The sequence below is a fragment of the Bos grunniens genome, chromosome 1 (assembly GCF_055505025.1).
Source record: "Bos grunniens cultivar Pamir isolate PY7600 chromosome 1, Bosgru_T2T1.0, whole genome shotgun sequence".
Taxonomy (NCBI): domain Eukaryota; kingdom Metazoa; phylum Chordata; class Mammalia; order Artiodactyla; family Bovidae; genus Bos; species Bos grunniens.
In genome coordinates this window covers 88828412-88845553 of record NC_141165.1, presented here as the reverse complement: position 1 = coordinate 88845553, position 17142 = coordinate 88828412, and the positions used below count along the sequence as shown (strand labels likewise).

General features: G+C 45.9%; 1 protein-coding gene across 42 annotated transcripts in view; it reads left to right on the top strand.

The window, feature by feature from the left end:
- Window positions 1–17142, top strand: part of KALRN (kalirin RhoGEF kinase) — a 692908-nt gene that overhangs the window by 53898 nt on the left and 621868 nt on the right. For 2 of the 42 annotated variants that reach the window (XM_086402122.1, XM_086402102.1), the window contains exon 1: window positions 12422–12682. The exons of the other annotated variants lie outside the window; for them this stretch is intronic. In XM_086402122.1, coding sequence (XP_086258248.1) covers window positions 12616–12682 — 67 coding nt within the window. In that variant the 5' untranslated portion in view covers window positions 12422–12615. Of the gene's footprint in view, window positions 1–12421; window positions 12683–17142 lie in introns of those variants that run through there. 42 annotated transcript variants of the gene reach the window in all.

Below are 17142 nucleotides of genomic sequence, written 5' to 3'. Positions count from 1 at the left end.
AGGCAGACAATGAGACTTCCCTTTGTTGCTGTAGATGGTTCATTGTGTCTTGTCCTCTGTGAACAGACTGAAGAGCAGAGGGTCCTCAACTTCCTAGGGAGAGTGGGCCTGGGCCAACAAAGAATAAACTGTGTATGGCCAGATCGCAGCCTCCACGGTGGACTCCCATCCCTAGTGAGGGAGAGGGGGAGAGAAGAAGGAGAACTGGTATAAAGACCTCTACCCACAAGCTGGATACCCTCTCCCGGTGCTTGGCCACTGGATGTGGCTGTCAGGGCTACAGGTGGTGAGGGATGGGTGAGGAAGAAGAAGATTTTAATTGGTCACCATTAGGCCCCTAGAGAATGGGCCTGAAAAGAGGTGGAGGTATTGCTTCTGCTTGCTTTCTTCCCGTTTTGGAATTGAGTGATCCACCCCAAAGCTGAGTGCCCCACAGGCCTTATGCAGCCCCTCCCTGTGGCAGATTGTGACCCTTCCTCCAAACTCGTTCAGGCAGACCCTGCTCAGAGGGTTGTCCTTGCAGCCTCCTCACAGCCTGCTGCCACTTGCTCAGGAAAAGTGCAGGAACTGCACGTTGGTGCTTGGAAAAATTAATGCTTTCAAGATGAGCTCTATACAGCCTTAGCACGTCTGTCTCTCTCTCACCAGCTGAAAAGCAAAGAAGCATTCTTAGACAATTACTCCCCGAGGGAGCCCAAAGACTGGCTTTGTTTATTGAGTGTTTTTAGTTACAACACGTGAAGTTTTGAGATTTTTTTGGCTTTGGGTTTTTCTGGTTTTGGTTGTGGGGATAGAGAAGATGAGTGAATTCCCAACAAACAGGGCACTTGGACTGTTCACAATTGTGAAGGCATCTTCTTATGTGGACACAGCTGCGTGTCCTCGGGTCAAGGAACTCGGTAAGACCTGACAGATGGAACTCAGTCTCTGGGCTGGCACTGTACCTGGATGTTTGGAGCCTTCTATCTGCAGCTGTTTGGGACTCCTTCCCCTTCCTCAGGCTCTCCTTGCTTTCACCCTGTCTTCTGATGGACACAGCCACAGTCAGCTGTCACCTCCCTTCACCCTCAGCCCCCCTTCCGTCCTCACCCCCTAAGTGACAACACTCCCAGTAGAGACAGTGGTTTGAGAGTATCCGTGTCGGTGAGTCAGAGCCCACTGTTCAAGGGCAAGGATGGCAGACTTGCCCGTCTGCCTGCCACGGCTCTTCCAGCCTCATCTTGGCAGCATCACTAATTGGCAGTGCCGCTCTTTCCACATCCATCCTGTCTGTGGCCTCAGTGGTGTTTTTTTTTTAACTACGTAGTCTCAAAGATATGTATTGATACAAGGGGAAGATAGTAGCTGTTTAACACAAGCTCTGGACAATTACTGCCTCTGACCAGAGCTGGAACTTGATATGAAACATAGTTGCCATCTCTGACCAAAGTCCCACAAGGTGTCTAAGTGGCTGATGACTGAGTGGGCTGAGAAGAGGTGGGTTGTACTGAGTGCTCGCTGAGGTCACAAAGCACCTAGCCCATCCCTGTGGTGAACAAGGAGTGGTGCGAAGTGTGGGATGAACTGCCTTTGCCAGTCAGGGGATGGGTGCATGAGTCCAGGGACTCGGTTCCGATGGCCTGTGGGTTCTCTGTGGATCATCTCACATTCAGGACCCTGTGAGTGAGAAGTGGAGAAGGAACTTGCTGTCCTGGCCCTGAGGGAGCTCTCATTTTTCATAAAAAGCCTGAGCTGCTACTTCAGTCAGCCTAAATGCTTTCAAAATTACCAAAGTAATGAATGCTTATGGTAAAAAGTTATAAGGATATAAAACTGCGTAAAATATAATTCTCTAACCACTTACTCCCATCTCCTAGGGATAATCACTGTTAGCAGTTTGGTAAATGTCCTACCGGAACTCCTTTTCTATGCACATACTCATAGTGTCTATGTGTGTATTTATATTCTATCTTTTCTCACAAAAAAATGGACTAGTACAAATTATTTCAAATTATCTTGCAAATTTTTTCTCCCACACATACAATATATCATGGACATCCTTAAATTGTCACTATATATAAAACTCCTTGGAGAAGGCAATGGCACCCCACTCCAGTACTCTTGCCTGGAAAATCCCATGGACGGAGGAGCCTGGTAGGCTGCAGTCCATGAGGTCGCTAAGAGTCGGACACGACTGAGCGACTTCCCTTTCACTTTTCACTTTCATGCATTGGAGAAGGAAATGGCAACCCACTCCAGTGTTCTTGCCTGGAGAATCCCAGGGACGGGGGAGCCTGGTGGACTGCCATCTATGGGGTCGCACAGAGTCGGACATGACTGGAGCGACTTAGCAGCAGCAGCAGCAGCATAAAACTCCTTGTCCTTTATAGTGGTTTCAAAGCATAATGTAGATTGTATCAATAATTATATCAATTTATTTTACTAGTTCCTTATTGTTGGATTTCTAGGTTATCTCCAGTTTTTTCTTGCTAGTTTTTACAGAATATACTGAAGCATTTTTGTAATTGTGAGAGTTTTATAAGTAGAATTGCTGGAATTGAAGGTTGTGCACTTTATAAATGTTGATAGGTACTGCCAAATTAATTTCTAAAACCACTATATCAATATACTCTTCTGCCATGTTATGTATATATATTTTCCAATCTGATAGGTGAAATATGGCCTGCTTTTATTTGCATTTCCCTGATCATTAGTAGTAGAAGTTAGCATCTTTTTACTTTTTATCGATCATTTGTGTTTCTTCTTTTGTAAATTTCCTGTTCATGTTCTTGACTCATTTTTATAGTAGGTTTACCTTTTTCTTTCTGTTTTTTTGAGAGCTCTTTGTAAATTTGAGATCTTAATCTTTTATGTAATGTTTTGTTGCAATGCAGCATATATTTGTCTCCTAGATTATCTTTTAATGTTGTTCATGTTTTTATAATTTTATATATTCCTTTCTCCTCCTGAAGACTTAAAAAATCTGTGAATATAATACATTCATATTGCTCAAAAATCAGTACAAGATCAAATATGACCTTATGCCTATCTACCTAATCCACTCCTTCCATAGGTAACTATCAGTGTTATTTCTTGTGAATCCTTCCAGTGCTGCTTTTTGAAAATATAGGCAAATCTGAATCTGTACTTATTATACCATTTTATTATCGAAAGTGAGTTAATACTAGCTTCGTTGTTCTATACCTTGCATTTTTAGCCCAATAGTATGTTTAGAAGATATTTTCATATCTATTTGTGGAAAACTATCATTTTTAACAATTGCCGAGATATACACCTCAGTGGGCTTTAGACTTTTTTTGCTTATGTATGCCCTAAAAGAATATTGAAAACTATATATTCCCCTCATACATCTAAGTTGACATTAAACATTTTTTTAAACCATAAGTTTAAGTGGTTGCAAATAAAATATTTTCTAGCACATTGTAGATTATAAACAGGCTTTAAATATGTTTTTTTTTTTTTTTTTTTTTTTATGCATTGGAGAAGGAAATGGCAACCCACTCAAGTGTTCTTGTCTGGAGAATCCCAGGGACGGGGGAGCCTGGTGGGCTGCCATCTATGGGGTCGCACAGAGTCGGACACGACTGAAGTGACTTAGCAGCAACTGCATAATGGGAGTGCCCGTCACAACTCACATGTCACTCTTGCCCCTTTTCGGAGTGACACACTTTGCTCTAAAGACGGTTGGGATTTGGAATAATTATTGCCAAGAGGAAACTTAGGAAAATAAATTGCGCCCCCCCCCAACCCCCGGTACAGGTGGACAGGGTCGGGTTCCAGCTGGCCAGGGAAGTGAGGACAGGAAGTGAAAAAAGTTCATATTACTTATGAACATGCTTAATTTTCCCTAGTTTTCAAATACAAATTTAAATGACGATGAGATAACATTTGCCTATTGAGTTGTAAGTATAAATTCTTTTTTTTTTTTTTTTTCTTTTTTTATTTAGGGAAAATAAATATGTTTTCTTAAAAATCTTGGAGCTGCAAATTTAGTGAATTGGAAAAGGTATGTCTCATTGTCAAAACAAGTAGCCAAATCAGATATATTTACTTCCTGTAGAGAAAATCTGTCTCTTTTTTTTTTAAATGCAAGCAAGCAAGTTAATTAGACATCCCTATGACAATTCTGCCTTCAGAATTCAAATTCTAAGATAGGTAGATAGGTAGACAGATAGGTATGGTCCTGAGACTAGACGTGCTTTTATCTTCAAGATGAAATAAGGTACAGTCCTTTTCAATACTTCCTTGTGATCTCAGCCAGTCTTGTGGCTTTAACTTGTCTCCAATCACCAAAGACCCCCACCTTCATTTATCTTTACACTGTGACAAACCACCCGCAGTCTTAGTGACTTACACCAACAATTTACCATTTCCCTGATCGTGAGGACCGAGTAGGCAGTTCTGCTCTACGTGTGTCTGTCATGGTGCTGGAAAGGCAGGAAGCTCTAAAGTGACCTCACTCGTGGATGGCAGCTGGCATGGGTGGGGCTGAGACTGACTAGCTGGGCTTCTCAGCCTGGGTCCTTGGTTCTCCTTCATGTGGTCTTCCCATGTGGCTTGGTCTTCTCTCAGCATGGCAGCTAGACTCCAAGAACAGTTACATTTATTCTTGACTCCATTATCTTAAAATGTTCTTTAAAAAGTTAGGTACAGTTCAAGGGTCAAAATTCAAAAGGTTTAAAATGATATTCAATGAGAAGTATTCCTTTCAATACTGTTCTCCATCCCCTGTTCTTCTTAGGTGACTTGTATATTCCTTCAGAGATTAAAAAATGCATATATGTGTGTTGAGCTTTGTGTCTTGCCTAGGAAAAACTTCCTACCCTAAGACTGTCCGTTTTTCTTCTTGGAGTTTTATAGTAGTTGTTTTTTGACATGGATATCTTTAGGCTTTCCTGTATGCATGCTGTGAGGTCAGGCTTGATGGACTTTTAGGGAAGCCAAATCATTGGCATTTACTACATGGAAACTATATCAAGGAACTCCAAAAAGTTTTCCATCTCCTCAGTACTGAGAGTCATCCACATATTTCATGTGGACATAGTCAAAGGACTTTTTCTAATTGACTCTCTCTTGGATCTTTGCAACCTGTGTTAGGGCAGAGGGAAGAAGCCAGATGAGCTGGGGCATTTGGGCAAGTAAGATGTAGGAATCTGCCCCTCCTTGAAGGGCCGGTGGAGAGCTGGGGGATTTGGAGTCCTAACTTGTCCCTAACTCAGCACTTCACAAGGTCCACTTGGCTTACAGCTATCCTCAGAGGCAAAACTAACATTGTCCTTTTTGTTATAAGCTGGTGTATTTGTCCATTTGGATCCCATGGAATGCTAAGTTCAACTGGCATAAGCTTGTTGCCTATTGTAGGAGAATGCACCTGCTGTGTTAGGTACAGTACTTAATATTTCATACATGTTACTTTGTTTTTCCCTCGTGCAGGTTGTTCAGATTTTGTAAGGTCAGCTTTATCTTCATCCAAAAGATGAAGAAACTGAGATTTAGGGAAGTTAAGTGATTTGCCTCAAGCTGCTGCTGCTGCTGCTGCTGCTGCTGCTGCTGCTGCTGCTGCTAAGTCGCTTCAGTCGTGTCCGACTCCTAGTGACCCCATAGACTGCACCCCACCAGGCCCCTCCGTCCATGGGATTTTCCAGGCAAGAGTACTGGAGTGGGTTGCCATTGCCTTCTCCGGCCTCAAGTTACTAGTCAGTTAGAAAAAGACTTGTGATTTGAACTCAGTTGGTCTGATTCAGCTCAGGCCCTTTCCTAACTTTAGCAGGCTTCATATTAACTGGATAAACAGATCATACAGGGATTAGTTCTAGAATTTATGGGAATTGGTTATTTTTAAGAACCATAAGCAGAATTTATTTCATGAAAAGTAAAGTGATCATGGCAATTGATTCTTTCTTTTTAAAAATAAGAGTCAAGGAAGAGAGAATTCAAATTGCCTAGTGTGCTTGTGTGTGTGTGTGTGTGTGTGTCTTTTGGGGTGGGTGTCAGGGCATTCCAGTGAGTCAAATATTCAGATGTAATAGTGGATTGCATTATGGAACAAACACAAATTATACATTTTCCAAAAAATAAAAACCCAACAATTATATATAAAAAAAGTTTAGTTCTAGATATATGCTAGTCAAAATTTAGTGTTTGTTTGATGATACAGTGGGCTCTTTTTGATCCTGTTGAACTTCATATTCAAGATTATCAACCGCAGTTGTCGTAGTCTGGTGTATTTGTATCTGACTTTCCTGGGCGGATATGCTGAGGGGTCTGTTTGGAAAAGCTCTCAGTGGATGGAGAAGGCGTGGGATGAAGAGAGAAGGGAGAGGATTCTCGACACTAAGGGCTCCCCACAGGTTGAGTGAGGCATGCGATTTCAGCTGTGGTGACTGACATCTTTAAGTTTTTCTAAATCAATAAACTGTGGCAATTGAGAGGAGGGAGGAAGAGTTAAGAGAAACCAAATGTTGGGGGGGCAAAAGGCCCTCAGACCTAAGGACCCTTAGGTCACTGAGTCACACCACCTTGATTGATGGGTGAAGAAGCTGCTGTTAGTAGAGGGAATAGGGAGGCACCCCTGCCAGGTGTGAGGGAAACAGAGGAGGCAATAATAAACTCTTGGATTTCTGGGCTTCTGGGATCAGGTTCTGAGGTGTCCATTCTATTTATTGTTTTATTGTTTTCCTCAAGAAGAACTACTTTATAATTTAGGGGTTTGGAGAGGGCAGTCAACTATGTTCTTTCTGGGTAGGAAGGTGGGGGATTACGGGATGAATGAGGTAGGCAAAGGAGGCACAGGGTTCCTTGAGTTGCCTTCATCAGGTCACCCAATAGCACGTGCCCATGGAGCTAGGGAAGAGAGTCATGGACCCTCCTCCTTGCCCCCAACACACCCCACCCCTGCTGCTTATCCAAGGCTTGGACTTCCACTCCCCTTCCTTTTTTTTTTAAATATTGAATAAATTTACTTGTCATTCTGGATCATAATTTGTACAAACTAAGCTTTTTGACTTTATGTATATATATGTATACCGACTCTTTGCAATCCCATGGGCTATACAGTCTATGGAATTCTCCAGGCTAGAGTACTGGAGTGGGAAGCCTTTCCCTTCTCCAGGGGATCTTCCCAACCCATCCATCGAACCCAAGTCTCCCAAATTGCAGGCAGATTCTTTACCTGCTGAGCCACAGGGGAAGGTCAAGAGTACTGGAGTGGGTAGCCTATCCTTTCTCCAGCAGATCTTCCTAACCCAGGAATCGAACCAGGGTCTCCTGCATTGCAGGTGGATTCTTTACCAACTGAGCTATCAGGGAAGACTATACACACACACACACACAGACACACACACACACAGACACACAAATCCTCAAAAAAAAAAAAATTTAGCATTCCCGGTGATGGTAGAAATATACTATTTTTTCCCAATTCCCTTTTTAAAAAGTTGATATTATAGTTGACATACAACAGTACATTATATTAGTTTCAGGTGTGCAACATAATGATTTGTATATGCTGTGAAATGATCACCACAGTAATTCTAGTTAGCATCTATCACCACACATAGTTACAGATTTTTTTCCTTAGATGAGAACTTTTAAGACCTACTTTCTCAGCACCTTTCGCGTATACAGCACAGTGTTCTTACCTGCAGCCTTACCACGCTGTGCGTTGCACCCCCATGACTTGTGTATTTACTATAGCTGGGTGTTTGTGCCTTTTGACCCGCTTGCCCCACTCTCCGTTGCCCACCTCTGGCAAACTATCAGTCTGTTCTATTTATAAGCTTGTTTGTTTTTGTTCTTTGTTTTCTTTCCTTTGATCTAGGGCATTATCTTTTGCCAAAATGTAAATACTCCCGGAGGGTTTGAATACTAAGCTCTCCTTGTGCAGACCTTAGAGGGGTTGAGATTATTTATCGTAATACTTTTTACAGGCCCAGGATGGGTGACCTTTGAAAAGGCATGAGGGCACGGCTTGGTTTTTGGGGCCAGGGGTGGCATGCTGTGGAAGGAGAGTCAGGGCCACACGGGGTTCTGGCGATTGGTGGGGGAGGAATAAGTGCTCTGGGGAGGTGTCCAGGAGGGACTGCATTTCCCTGACTTAACGATTTGGTGTAGAGCCCAGTGTGGGGAAGGGCTGTGTGACGTTTCCAAGAGCTGAGGCTCCCCCAGTCGAGGGAGCGTTAATGATCCCAGAGGAGGTCGGAGGTGAACACGGATGAAAGCCACACAAAAGCAGGGCAAGGCAGGCTAATGAGCTTCCGCCTTTAGCTCCTGCCGCCCTGCCTGATATTTGAGGTGACATTTAAAGCCATTGTACAGATGAATGCTCTCTGGAGCCTGTGGAGAGAGGAGCCTGATTCTCAGCCTCCTGGCTGGCAGCTCCTCAGCCCTGCAGTCTGGGACCCTCTACTGGGCCTTGAAGGCCCCTTACCTTCCAGGAGACTCTTCTAACTCCGCACTCCGAGGGTGTGTGGGGAAACAGGGTACGCTCTAGAATTTAACTGGAATAGCTCAGTGAAGTAAGAGAGGAGAGCAGGGATGGAAGCAGACAGATCCCCATTTCAGACTCATCTGAGGAGCTGGTTAAAAATGCAGGCCTTGGGGAGTGAGACCGAGTTACCTGCCTGGATAACCAACCCTCTAAGGTGATTCTGCTGCCCATTAAACTTTGAGAACCTCAGAGATAGAGAATGAACGAGGTTAGCTGGAAAAGGCCTCTTGGGAGAAGTGGGCTTGAATTTCAGTGTGACAGGTGATAACCTGTCTTAGGTGCTGGCCTCAGGTGTGGACCTAGGAAACCTGTTCACCTGGGGACACTCAGCTCTCACAGGAGAGACGGGCCGGTGTCCGTCCCATCCATGGACAGCATTGCTGAGAATGTGTTGTCACAGGGCTTTACTTCTCCATTTGGGTGCTCATCGCCAAGGGGACAGAAGTGGTGTGGGAGGTGGCTGAGGATGGTGTCTGCTGGAGTGTGTGATACATGTTGCAACTGAAGTACAGCTTGCAGGGCAAAATGGCAGCCTGGTGGAGCCCACTTCCTCGGGCAGAGATAGTCTTTGCTCTGCTATGCAGACTAGCAACACTACCACCTTCCCTGGTGAGCTAGCCCATGTGTCCCACAAGCCAGCCAGTGCCACTGTGGGAACAGTGGTCATCATCCCAGGAGATGGGTGGGAAAGCTCTGGGACAGGACTGCTTCTCCCCTCCCTCCGTGCTGCTTGCCTTCTGCTCCATACACTTGTGCTGGCTCTATCTGATTGGGAACACAGTGTTTCCATGTTGGGGCGGGCGGATAGCAGGAGAAAGAACAGTGCCACGTAGGAAGAAGGAACAGGGAAGAGAAGGGAACACATCCATGTTCTGGTGATCGTCCAGACAGGCATCAGCCCTCTGGGATGGATGGGTTGTTGCTGGCCTGGAGATGCTCCTTGCTTCTGAGAATGGGTCCCCGTAGCACCCGCCAGGTGGGTTGCAGGAACCATGCCAACAGGAATGACCATGCTTGCTCCGACCGTGATGAAAGAAGGATCGGCCACAGGAGTATTGTTTAAGACAAAGCGACAACAACAACAAAACCTAATAAGGCCCCTTCCTGGCCAATATCCCGTCCATTCTAATTGCACTGCAGCTAAATGGCAACTGTGACAGCCTCTTGGAACATTGTATTCATCTTCTGAAGGGGCTGCATTGAAGCAGGCTTATGAGGCTCTGTGGGAGTTGGAGAGATGAGCAGTGGTGGACCGAGGAGCTCCCGGGAGCCCAGCGTGATGGGCTGAAGCCAACCTTTAGTGAAATTGCTGGCTGGATGGGTTCATCCTGGGCCTGACCCCACAGGTGACGCTTATGTTCTTATGTTTACAGTTTGTGGGGGCAGCGCTTGCACCCATGTTGTTAACATCTTTATTCCCCCTCTGTCTTTGAAAACGAAGCTGTGTGGAATGTTTGGCACTTGATTACTGGAAGGAGGGGAACAGGGCCAGCTGCCTTCTCCAGGCCCGAGAATGGGACGTGGAAGAGTAGCATTAACCCCATCAGGGTATTCTAGTTCACACAGCTCCCACACGGTCACTGGGACTTTCTGCCTCACAGGCAGGTGCTCTTTTCAAAGCCTATCTCTGTCTGGGTCTCCTCAGACCCAGGTGGGAGCCATGTGTGCATGCCTCCCATCTCGGATTTCTCCCCAGTAGGGTTAGACAGAGCCATTTTTGGCATTCTTATTTGGAGACTGCTCTTCCTCGGCAGCCAGAAGCCCGGAGCCAAAGAAAAAGATGAAAGGCTGTCACTCAGTAAGAGGCCACACACAGGCCCCCTCCTGAGCCTGTGCTTACGGCCTGTCGGCACTGCCCTAGGGTCCTGCCCTACTGTGAGGGCCTCCACCTCTTTATGAAAAACATCACACTTCCCCAGAGAACAATCCAGAGCCACAGAAACACTTTGGGAGAGACAGATGGCACCCACTTCTTCAGCCCAGCCACCAACTAGGTATTTGACCATAAGTCAGTTATTTAACCTCTTGGCATGTGGGTTTTCCCTTATGTACCCTGGGGAAAGTGAGTCCCATCCTACAGACCTCACAGGGTGGCTCAGAGGCCCAAGGGAGAAGATGGATGTGAAAGTTCTTTGTGAGCTTGAAAAGTACCGGCCATACCTGAATGATGGAGCCTGCTATTCGTGAAGGAGGGGGAGGCTAAGGGTCAGTGCACTTCTCTCTGGAGAGAGAGGAGGAGGGGTGTGCATTCTTGTGTTAACTACAGGCTGGAGTCTTGTCCATTTAAGGTAATAGTAAAATAACTCTAGGAGAGCCGGCGAGGTAGCTTCTGGGTGGCGGGCTGTGCTTGGTCCCAGTGCTGCTCTTCATGAAGGAGCCACGATGCCGTGGTGGAGCAGGGGCAGGGCCAGCCTGGAGGAGACGTGGCTCTGCTGCCTTCTCCCTCTCCCTCCTAGCTCCTGCCCTAGGCCAGGCCTCCTCCTCAGTCTGAATTCTGTCGGAATCTGCAGCCTGTGTCATCTTGGAAGCCTGAGCCTCCAGGAAGAGCTGACGCTGAGGAGGCCTGCTCCTGCCGGCTTCCAGATGGAGACCAGGAGGCCTGGGAGGCCAGCATTTCTACTGGAACAGTGAGAAGACATTGCTGGCATGGCCTGGGCTGGGCGAAAGCAGCGATGCATGTGCACATGGCTGCTGGGTAGTTTTTAGGCTTGGAGTCCAAAGTGGTTCTGGACCTGGGGTCCTCTTGACTTCACTTATGCAAACAGGACTTCTGGTCACCTGGGAGCACAGCCTCACTGGGTCAGCAGCCAGCATCCTGTAAAATGGGTTCCCAGCAATACAAGGCCAGGGTGCCTGTCATTCTTCCACAGGCTTTAGGTGGTGCCCAGGGACTGAGGCCTTTGTAGTCCACTCCTTTTCCTAACTTAAAAAACAAAACCATGTGGCGTGCACAGACATTTGCCTCTTCACTCATTCAGTTAGTAAATACTTAGGCACTTGCAAAGTTCAAGACTCTTCAAGGTTCAGTGATGATCACAGAGCAGATCCTGTCTTCATGGAGTTTGTGGCTGAGTCAGGAGATGGGAAGGAGGACCAGGGAAGGCCGCCTGACTCTGTGGCTATGTGTTGGTAAAACCAGGAAGACTTGGCCACAGTGAATACTTGGCTGTAGGATGGCCATGCTCTGGACAGGAAGACCAGGAGCCATTCACACAGAGGTGGGAAAGCATGGGATGTAAGGGCTATGGGAGCTGAGGATCTGGCTAGAGGAAGAGGGGTTGGAGCAGAAGGGGGAAGGAACCCTTGAGCACCACCATTCACCACGTGCTGGACCAGAGATTTTAGGTCCTTCCCTTCTTGGGAACCTCACAACAGCTCAGTGAAGCAAATACTCTTCTCTCTAGTTCCCAGAGGAGGAAGCTGGGTTGGAGTAAAGTGATCAAGGCCAGGCAACTGTTAAGTGGTAGCAGGACTTGAGCCCATATCCATGTGACTGGAGTCCATGCTCTCTCTACTCTAACAGAGGATCCACAAAGGGAGATGGAGTCTGTGGCCTTTTTCTGACCACATGGGTCCAGCAGCCTTGGGCCTGGGGTGCCTGTGGTTTCCACGGAATAAGGCAGTGAGGCTCTGGCTCTTGTAGGCTGGCCTCAGAGTCCAGGATGGCTGAGTTCCTGGCTTCCTATCCCTGTCTCCTGTTAGGAGAGCCACTGGCCTTTGGCATGGGAGGCAGGGGAAGCCAGGATGGCAGGAGATCCTGGAATGACATCTAAAATATGACCTTGACTGTGCAGTTTCATTCCCAAGACCACTTCTCTGCTCCCTTCTTTGTGAAGGTGCTCCCTGGTGCCCTCCCCTGCGTCTCTTGACCTCCCTTTGGGCCCCTGCAGGCTCGGTCTGCACCAGGCGGCAGTGTTCCGCACTTGTTCCTTTGTTGCTGTGAAACAGGCTCCCGGCACAGTCAGCCTCTGTGTGGGAGGATTGGTGGCTGTCTTCGCAGGCAGGCATTTGCTTCGAGCAGGCTGCGCACAAGCCCAGCGTCAAGAAATTCCGGCCTCCTCAAGTTGGCGGTGGTGGGACGAGGCTCTGCTGAGGGGACTGGCTGTGAAGGATGAGTTCAGGGGGGGATGACGGACCGCTTCTGGGAACAGTGGTATCTTTGGTATCTCCGCTTGCTCCGGCTGCTGGATCGAGGTATTCCTGGGAGGGGGGGTGGCGAGAATGGACATGAGAATGTGTGTGCATGCGTGTATGTGTATAAGAGACAGAAGCAGAAGGCATGCATATACACACAGCTTTCTGACACAGACAGACAGACACACACACACAGGAAGACACAGTAGAGGAGGGAGCAGAGAGCACGGAGAGAGAAGAGGGAATGAAACAGATGAGTAGCCAGCCCATAGAAAGTAAAAAAAAAAAGTAGCTGTTTTTCTGGGGATGTTTGTGACCCAGCTGGGAATCAGGAGCCCAGGGCCATTTGGGAAGCACGTGTATATTGGGACCTCATTTCTTGTTGGGTTGATCGGCAAACTCAGAACTGTAGTCAAAGGTAAGCTCCATCTTGCAGGACTCTAGATGGAACCCTGAGCAGTGCAGCAAGAAGAATAGTCCCTGAGCAAGAAGCTGGGGGCAAACACATGCAGGCTCACGTCTCAGCTCTGCCACCACCAGTTCTGTGACCTTAGGCTGATTTATGAGACCTTTACGAGCTTGTTTTCCCATCTGTAAAATGGGCGTGGTGAGACCTATCTGCTGGGGTTGTTGCAGAATTCTTAGTTCATTCATACCTGTAAAACACATGACATAATGTCTGGTGCATAGTAGGTGCTCGTAAGTGTTCATTTCCTCCTTACGAGGCCCCTCAGCATCGTGGAGCTAGGCATCTGTCTGGAGGACAGCTGCCTTTGTGGGTTATTGGTGAGCCATACAGAATTTGCAGTTAGTGGAAACGGAAGGGAAAGTCCGTTTTATTCCTCAGGTTAATCTGACCTTAATACATTTTACCATCAAATAGTCATGTTATTTAAATCTCCTGTTAATGTGATGCAAATCCAGACATTCTGTTGTAGGGAAAAGCCACTGTTAATTTGGTTGAGTAATTGATTTTTTTTTTTAAACAATGTTGAGTGTTATTTTTAAAAGTGTTGGCTCCTTTAAGAGAATTTTGGCAGGACTGAGATGAAATCCTGGTGGCCTAGGGGAGGCTCTGCTCCCCAGCCCAGGGTGTGGTCATCTGTACTGGGGATTGTCTTAGGGGTGCCAGGAGGCCAGTACCAGGTGGGAGCAGAGAGCTGCACACAGCAGGTGAACCAGGGCTCTTATCAGGGAGAAATCAAAGATGGAGGAAGCCAAACCAGCACATCTGAAAAGCAGCCTCTCACTAGCACTGAGAATAGGCCAGTGGGAGCCCAGACTTGAGATGAGAATGTTAGGAAGAGAGCCAGAATTTGTTACTGGTGAAGATCAGAGACCAGAGGAAGGAGAGGCCACAGGTGGGAATCCTCCTTATCCGTGTGGCCTTAGGCAAGTTCTTAACCTCTCTGTGCCTCCTTCATTGTAAAAGAAAATGGTAATGAGGACAGCACCAACTCAGAGGGTTGCTGCAGGGAAAAACTACAAGTGAAATACTTATTCCAGTGCCTGGCAGGAAGCAAAGTGCCCCTTGAGTGTTAGTTTTCTTTACCAATGCTGTTGATTCTCACTGTCTTACAGACCTGTTAGGAAAGACAGGAATATGTGGCATCTAATAACCAGGAGTTGAGAAAAGTCCAATTAAGAGTTGTTAGAGGCATAGAGATAATTTATACTTATGTAAATTAAAACAAGATTCAAACTAACATGATGCTAATTATAAAAAGCTAGATGTTAATATATAAGCTATATTAATAATAATTTGGTTTTATTTTTTAGAAAGTGCTTGAATCCATGAGTTGCAAACTTAGGTTCAAGTTTTGGCTTCATTACTTTCTAAGTGCCCTTGATTAAATGATTTACCCTCAAACTGACCCTTGGTTTACTAATTTGAAAAATGGTAAATGTTAATAATAATAGTTATATTATAGAATTTGGGGGAAATTTTTTGTGTTAGTGCATGTAAAAGTGTCAGGCATTGTTAGAAATGTCAGGTTAGTGAATTTATGAATTAACTAATTAAACTCTCCCCAAAACATTGTTTGCCAGATGTGTTCTTCCATGAATGTTTCATCAACACGTGTGGCTATATTTGGAAAGTTGATGGTCTTTCATAAACAATATCTCCAGGGTTTTATTTAATGTGAGTCTTTAGCAGCTTCTGACTGTGTAGGGAAACTTATTTCCAGGTTTTGCGGGGTGGTGAGTGTTGATTATGTGACCCAGTTCTGATTAATGAGTATCACAGTATTATACATGTACATATGTGATGCCTTCAGCCATGGTCAAGCAGAGTTTTAAGATGTAGCAACTTTTCTCTAGTAACTAACATTAGCTAACTTTGTGTAGACTGCAGCATGCTTTAATATGGTGTGCTAGGCTGAGCTGGCTCATGGGAAATGCTCAATAAATATTTGTTGAATGAATGGATGAGTGATGAACCTGTCCTTCTGGGCAGTGAACAAAATTCCCTGGGATCTGTCTTTAGTGTAACCGAATTTAGCTCCGTTCATCATCTTTTTCAGGATTTTGTTGTTTCACCCTTATCATTGATTGTCATGCCTCATATAATTTTGAAAGTAACAGACCTCAAGAAAGTGAAGAGGGAGTAAGTAAGCAATAAGAAGAAGTGGGAAATGATAAGTTTAGCCCAGGAAAATGAAATAATCGACAAGCTGTGTGCCAGCCTGAGTCATTCTCTTGGCTGTGACTGGGGGATAAATGAATCTGTGATTTGACACACCTAGAAAAAGGGAGAAAAATACTGGAACACATCATGGAGCGGAAATAAACTTTACAAAGTAATGGCAATGCATATACTTGGTGATTGCAAATGAATCTTTTATCTCCCTCATCATTGTTCATTAAGGGTAAGGATTTAAGAAAATAAAAGGGGTTGTTTTCTAGGACTTGACTATATGTGAGGATTTATAAGATAATGAACTGCCAGGTTGCTCGGACATGATTATTTTGATGATTTCTTTCATTAATATCAGACGCTGTTTTTACAGTGTTTGTTACTGGGCATGTGTCAACTCTGTTGATCATGTTCTGTGCTTTCAGATGGTGACTAAGGAGATGGTTTGTATGGTGGGATCTGTCCATCAAAAGAAGGGTGTTCATACAGATCTAAAACATGAGTGTGTGTATAAGAGAAGTAACATTGCATTTTGTTGTTGAGTTTTAGTGTATCCATGGGGACCTGACAAATGAGATGGGGGTTTACATTTCTTAAATTTTTTTTGGTCATAAAAGGGAAGAGTGAAAAGGCAGCTGCTCTTTATTGGTAGCGCATTAGTCAGTGTTTCTCCGTGTGTGGGAGTGACCACCTCTGGTAGCTCATGGGATGATTGCAGGCAGTTTACAGGTGTCCCTGTGTGCTTTCTTGCTGGTCACTGCTTGGCAGTGTCTGGAGGACATCCTGTTTGGTCCATTGTCTGCTTCTGCTGTGCTGTCCAGCCCCTGCTCTCACCCTGTCCAGCGAGGCCTGCCTTAGCCCCACCCGTCTCTCAGATCTCCCCTCATTCCTGCCCCTAGTCTCCCTTTTACCTTCCCACCAGCTTTCCCTAGCCTCACACCCTGCCCTGCCTTCCTCTCTGCCCCAGATATCTGCCTCCTCTAGCCCCTGTGTTCCCTCAGTCTTCTCTCTCTGTCCCTAGGGCCCCTTTAAAGGCACAACTCCAGGCCACATGTAACCCTATTCCGTGGCATTCTCTAGTATTCTCTAACCAGAGCCAAGACTTCATCCCTTCTCACTGCTGTGCCTGGACCAACTTGACCCCATGGATCCTGGGTCTCCTGCCCTGGACCCACCCTTCTGTGCTTAGTGGTGTCCAATTCTTTGTGACCCTGTGGATTGTAGCCTGCCAGGCTTCTCTGTTCATGGGAATTCTCCAGGCAAGAATATTGGAGTGGGTTGCCATGCTGTCCTCCAGGAAATCTTCCTGACCCAGGGATCAAACCCAGGTCTCCCACATGGCAGGCAGATTCTTTACCACCTAAGCTACCACGGAAGCCCTTCCCTCATTTCTGGGTGTTTTTTCCTCTCAAGAGCCACATTTTGTTTTCTCTTGCTCCTGCCTTTTTATGTCACTTTGCCATTATCCCCAGTCTATGAGTTTCTTTTAAAAACAAATTTAAGAGATGGAGTTGATTTAGAATGATATCAAAGAAATAACTATAGGAGGTATGTGGATATGGTGAAATGATGACAGAGGTACAGAAATGACTGGTGTGTGGAAAACTTAAGTGAGATGTTGAATTTACATCATAAGCTTTAGGCCGCCAATTTCTTCTTGGTGCTTCATGTACATTCCTGTAGCTACCACAAAGTGCTTTGGATTCTGGGCCAGAAACCAGCTGGTTCTCGTTCCTGGATATATGCTGGAATCATGTGGGAGCTCTTAGAAAGCATGACATCTAGCTCCTCCCTTCCCACCCCCTGACCTCCCCCCACCGCCACAGCCAGCTAAATGAGAGTCCTTGGGAGGAGGGTTGGACACCAGCATGTTTAAGGAACT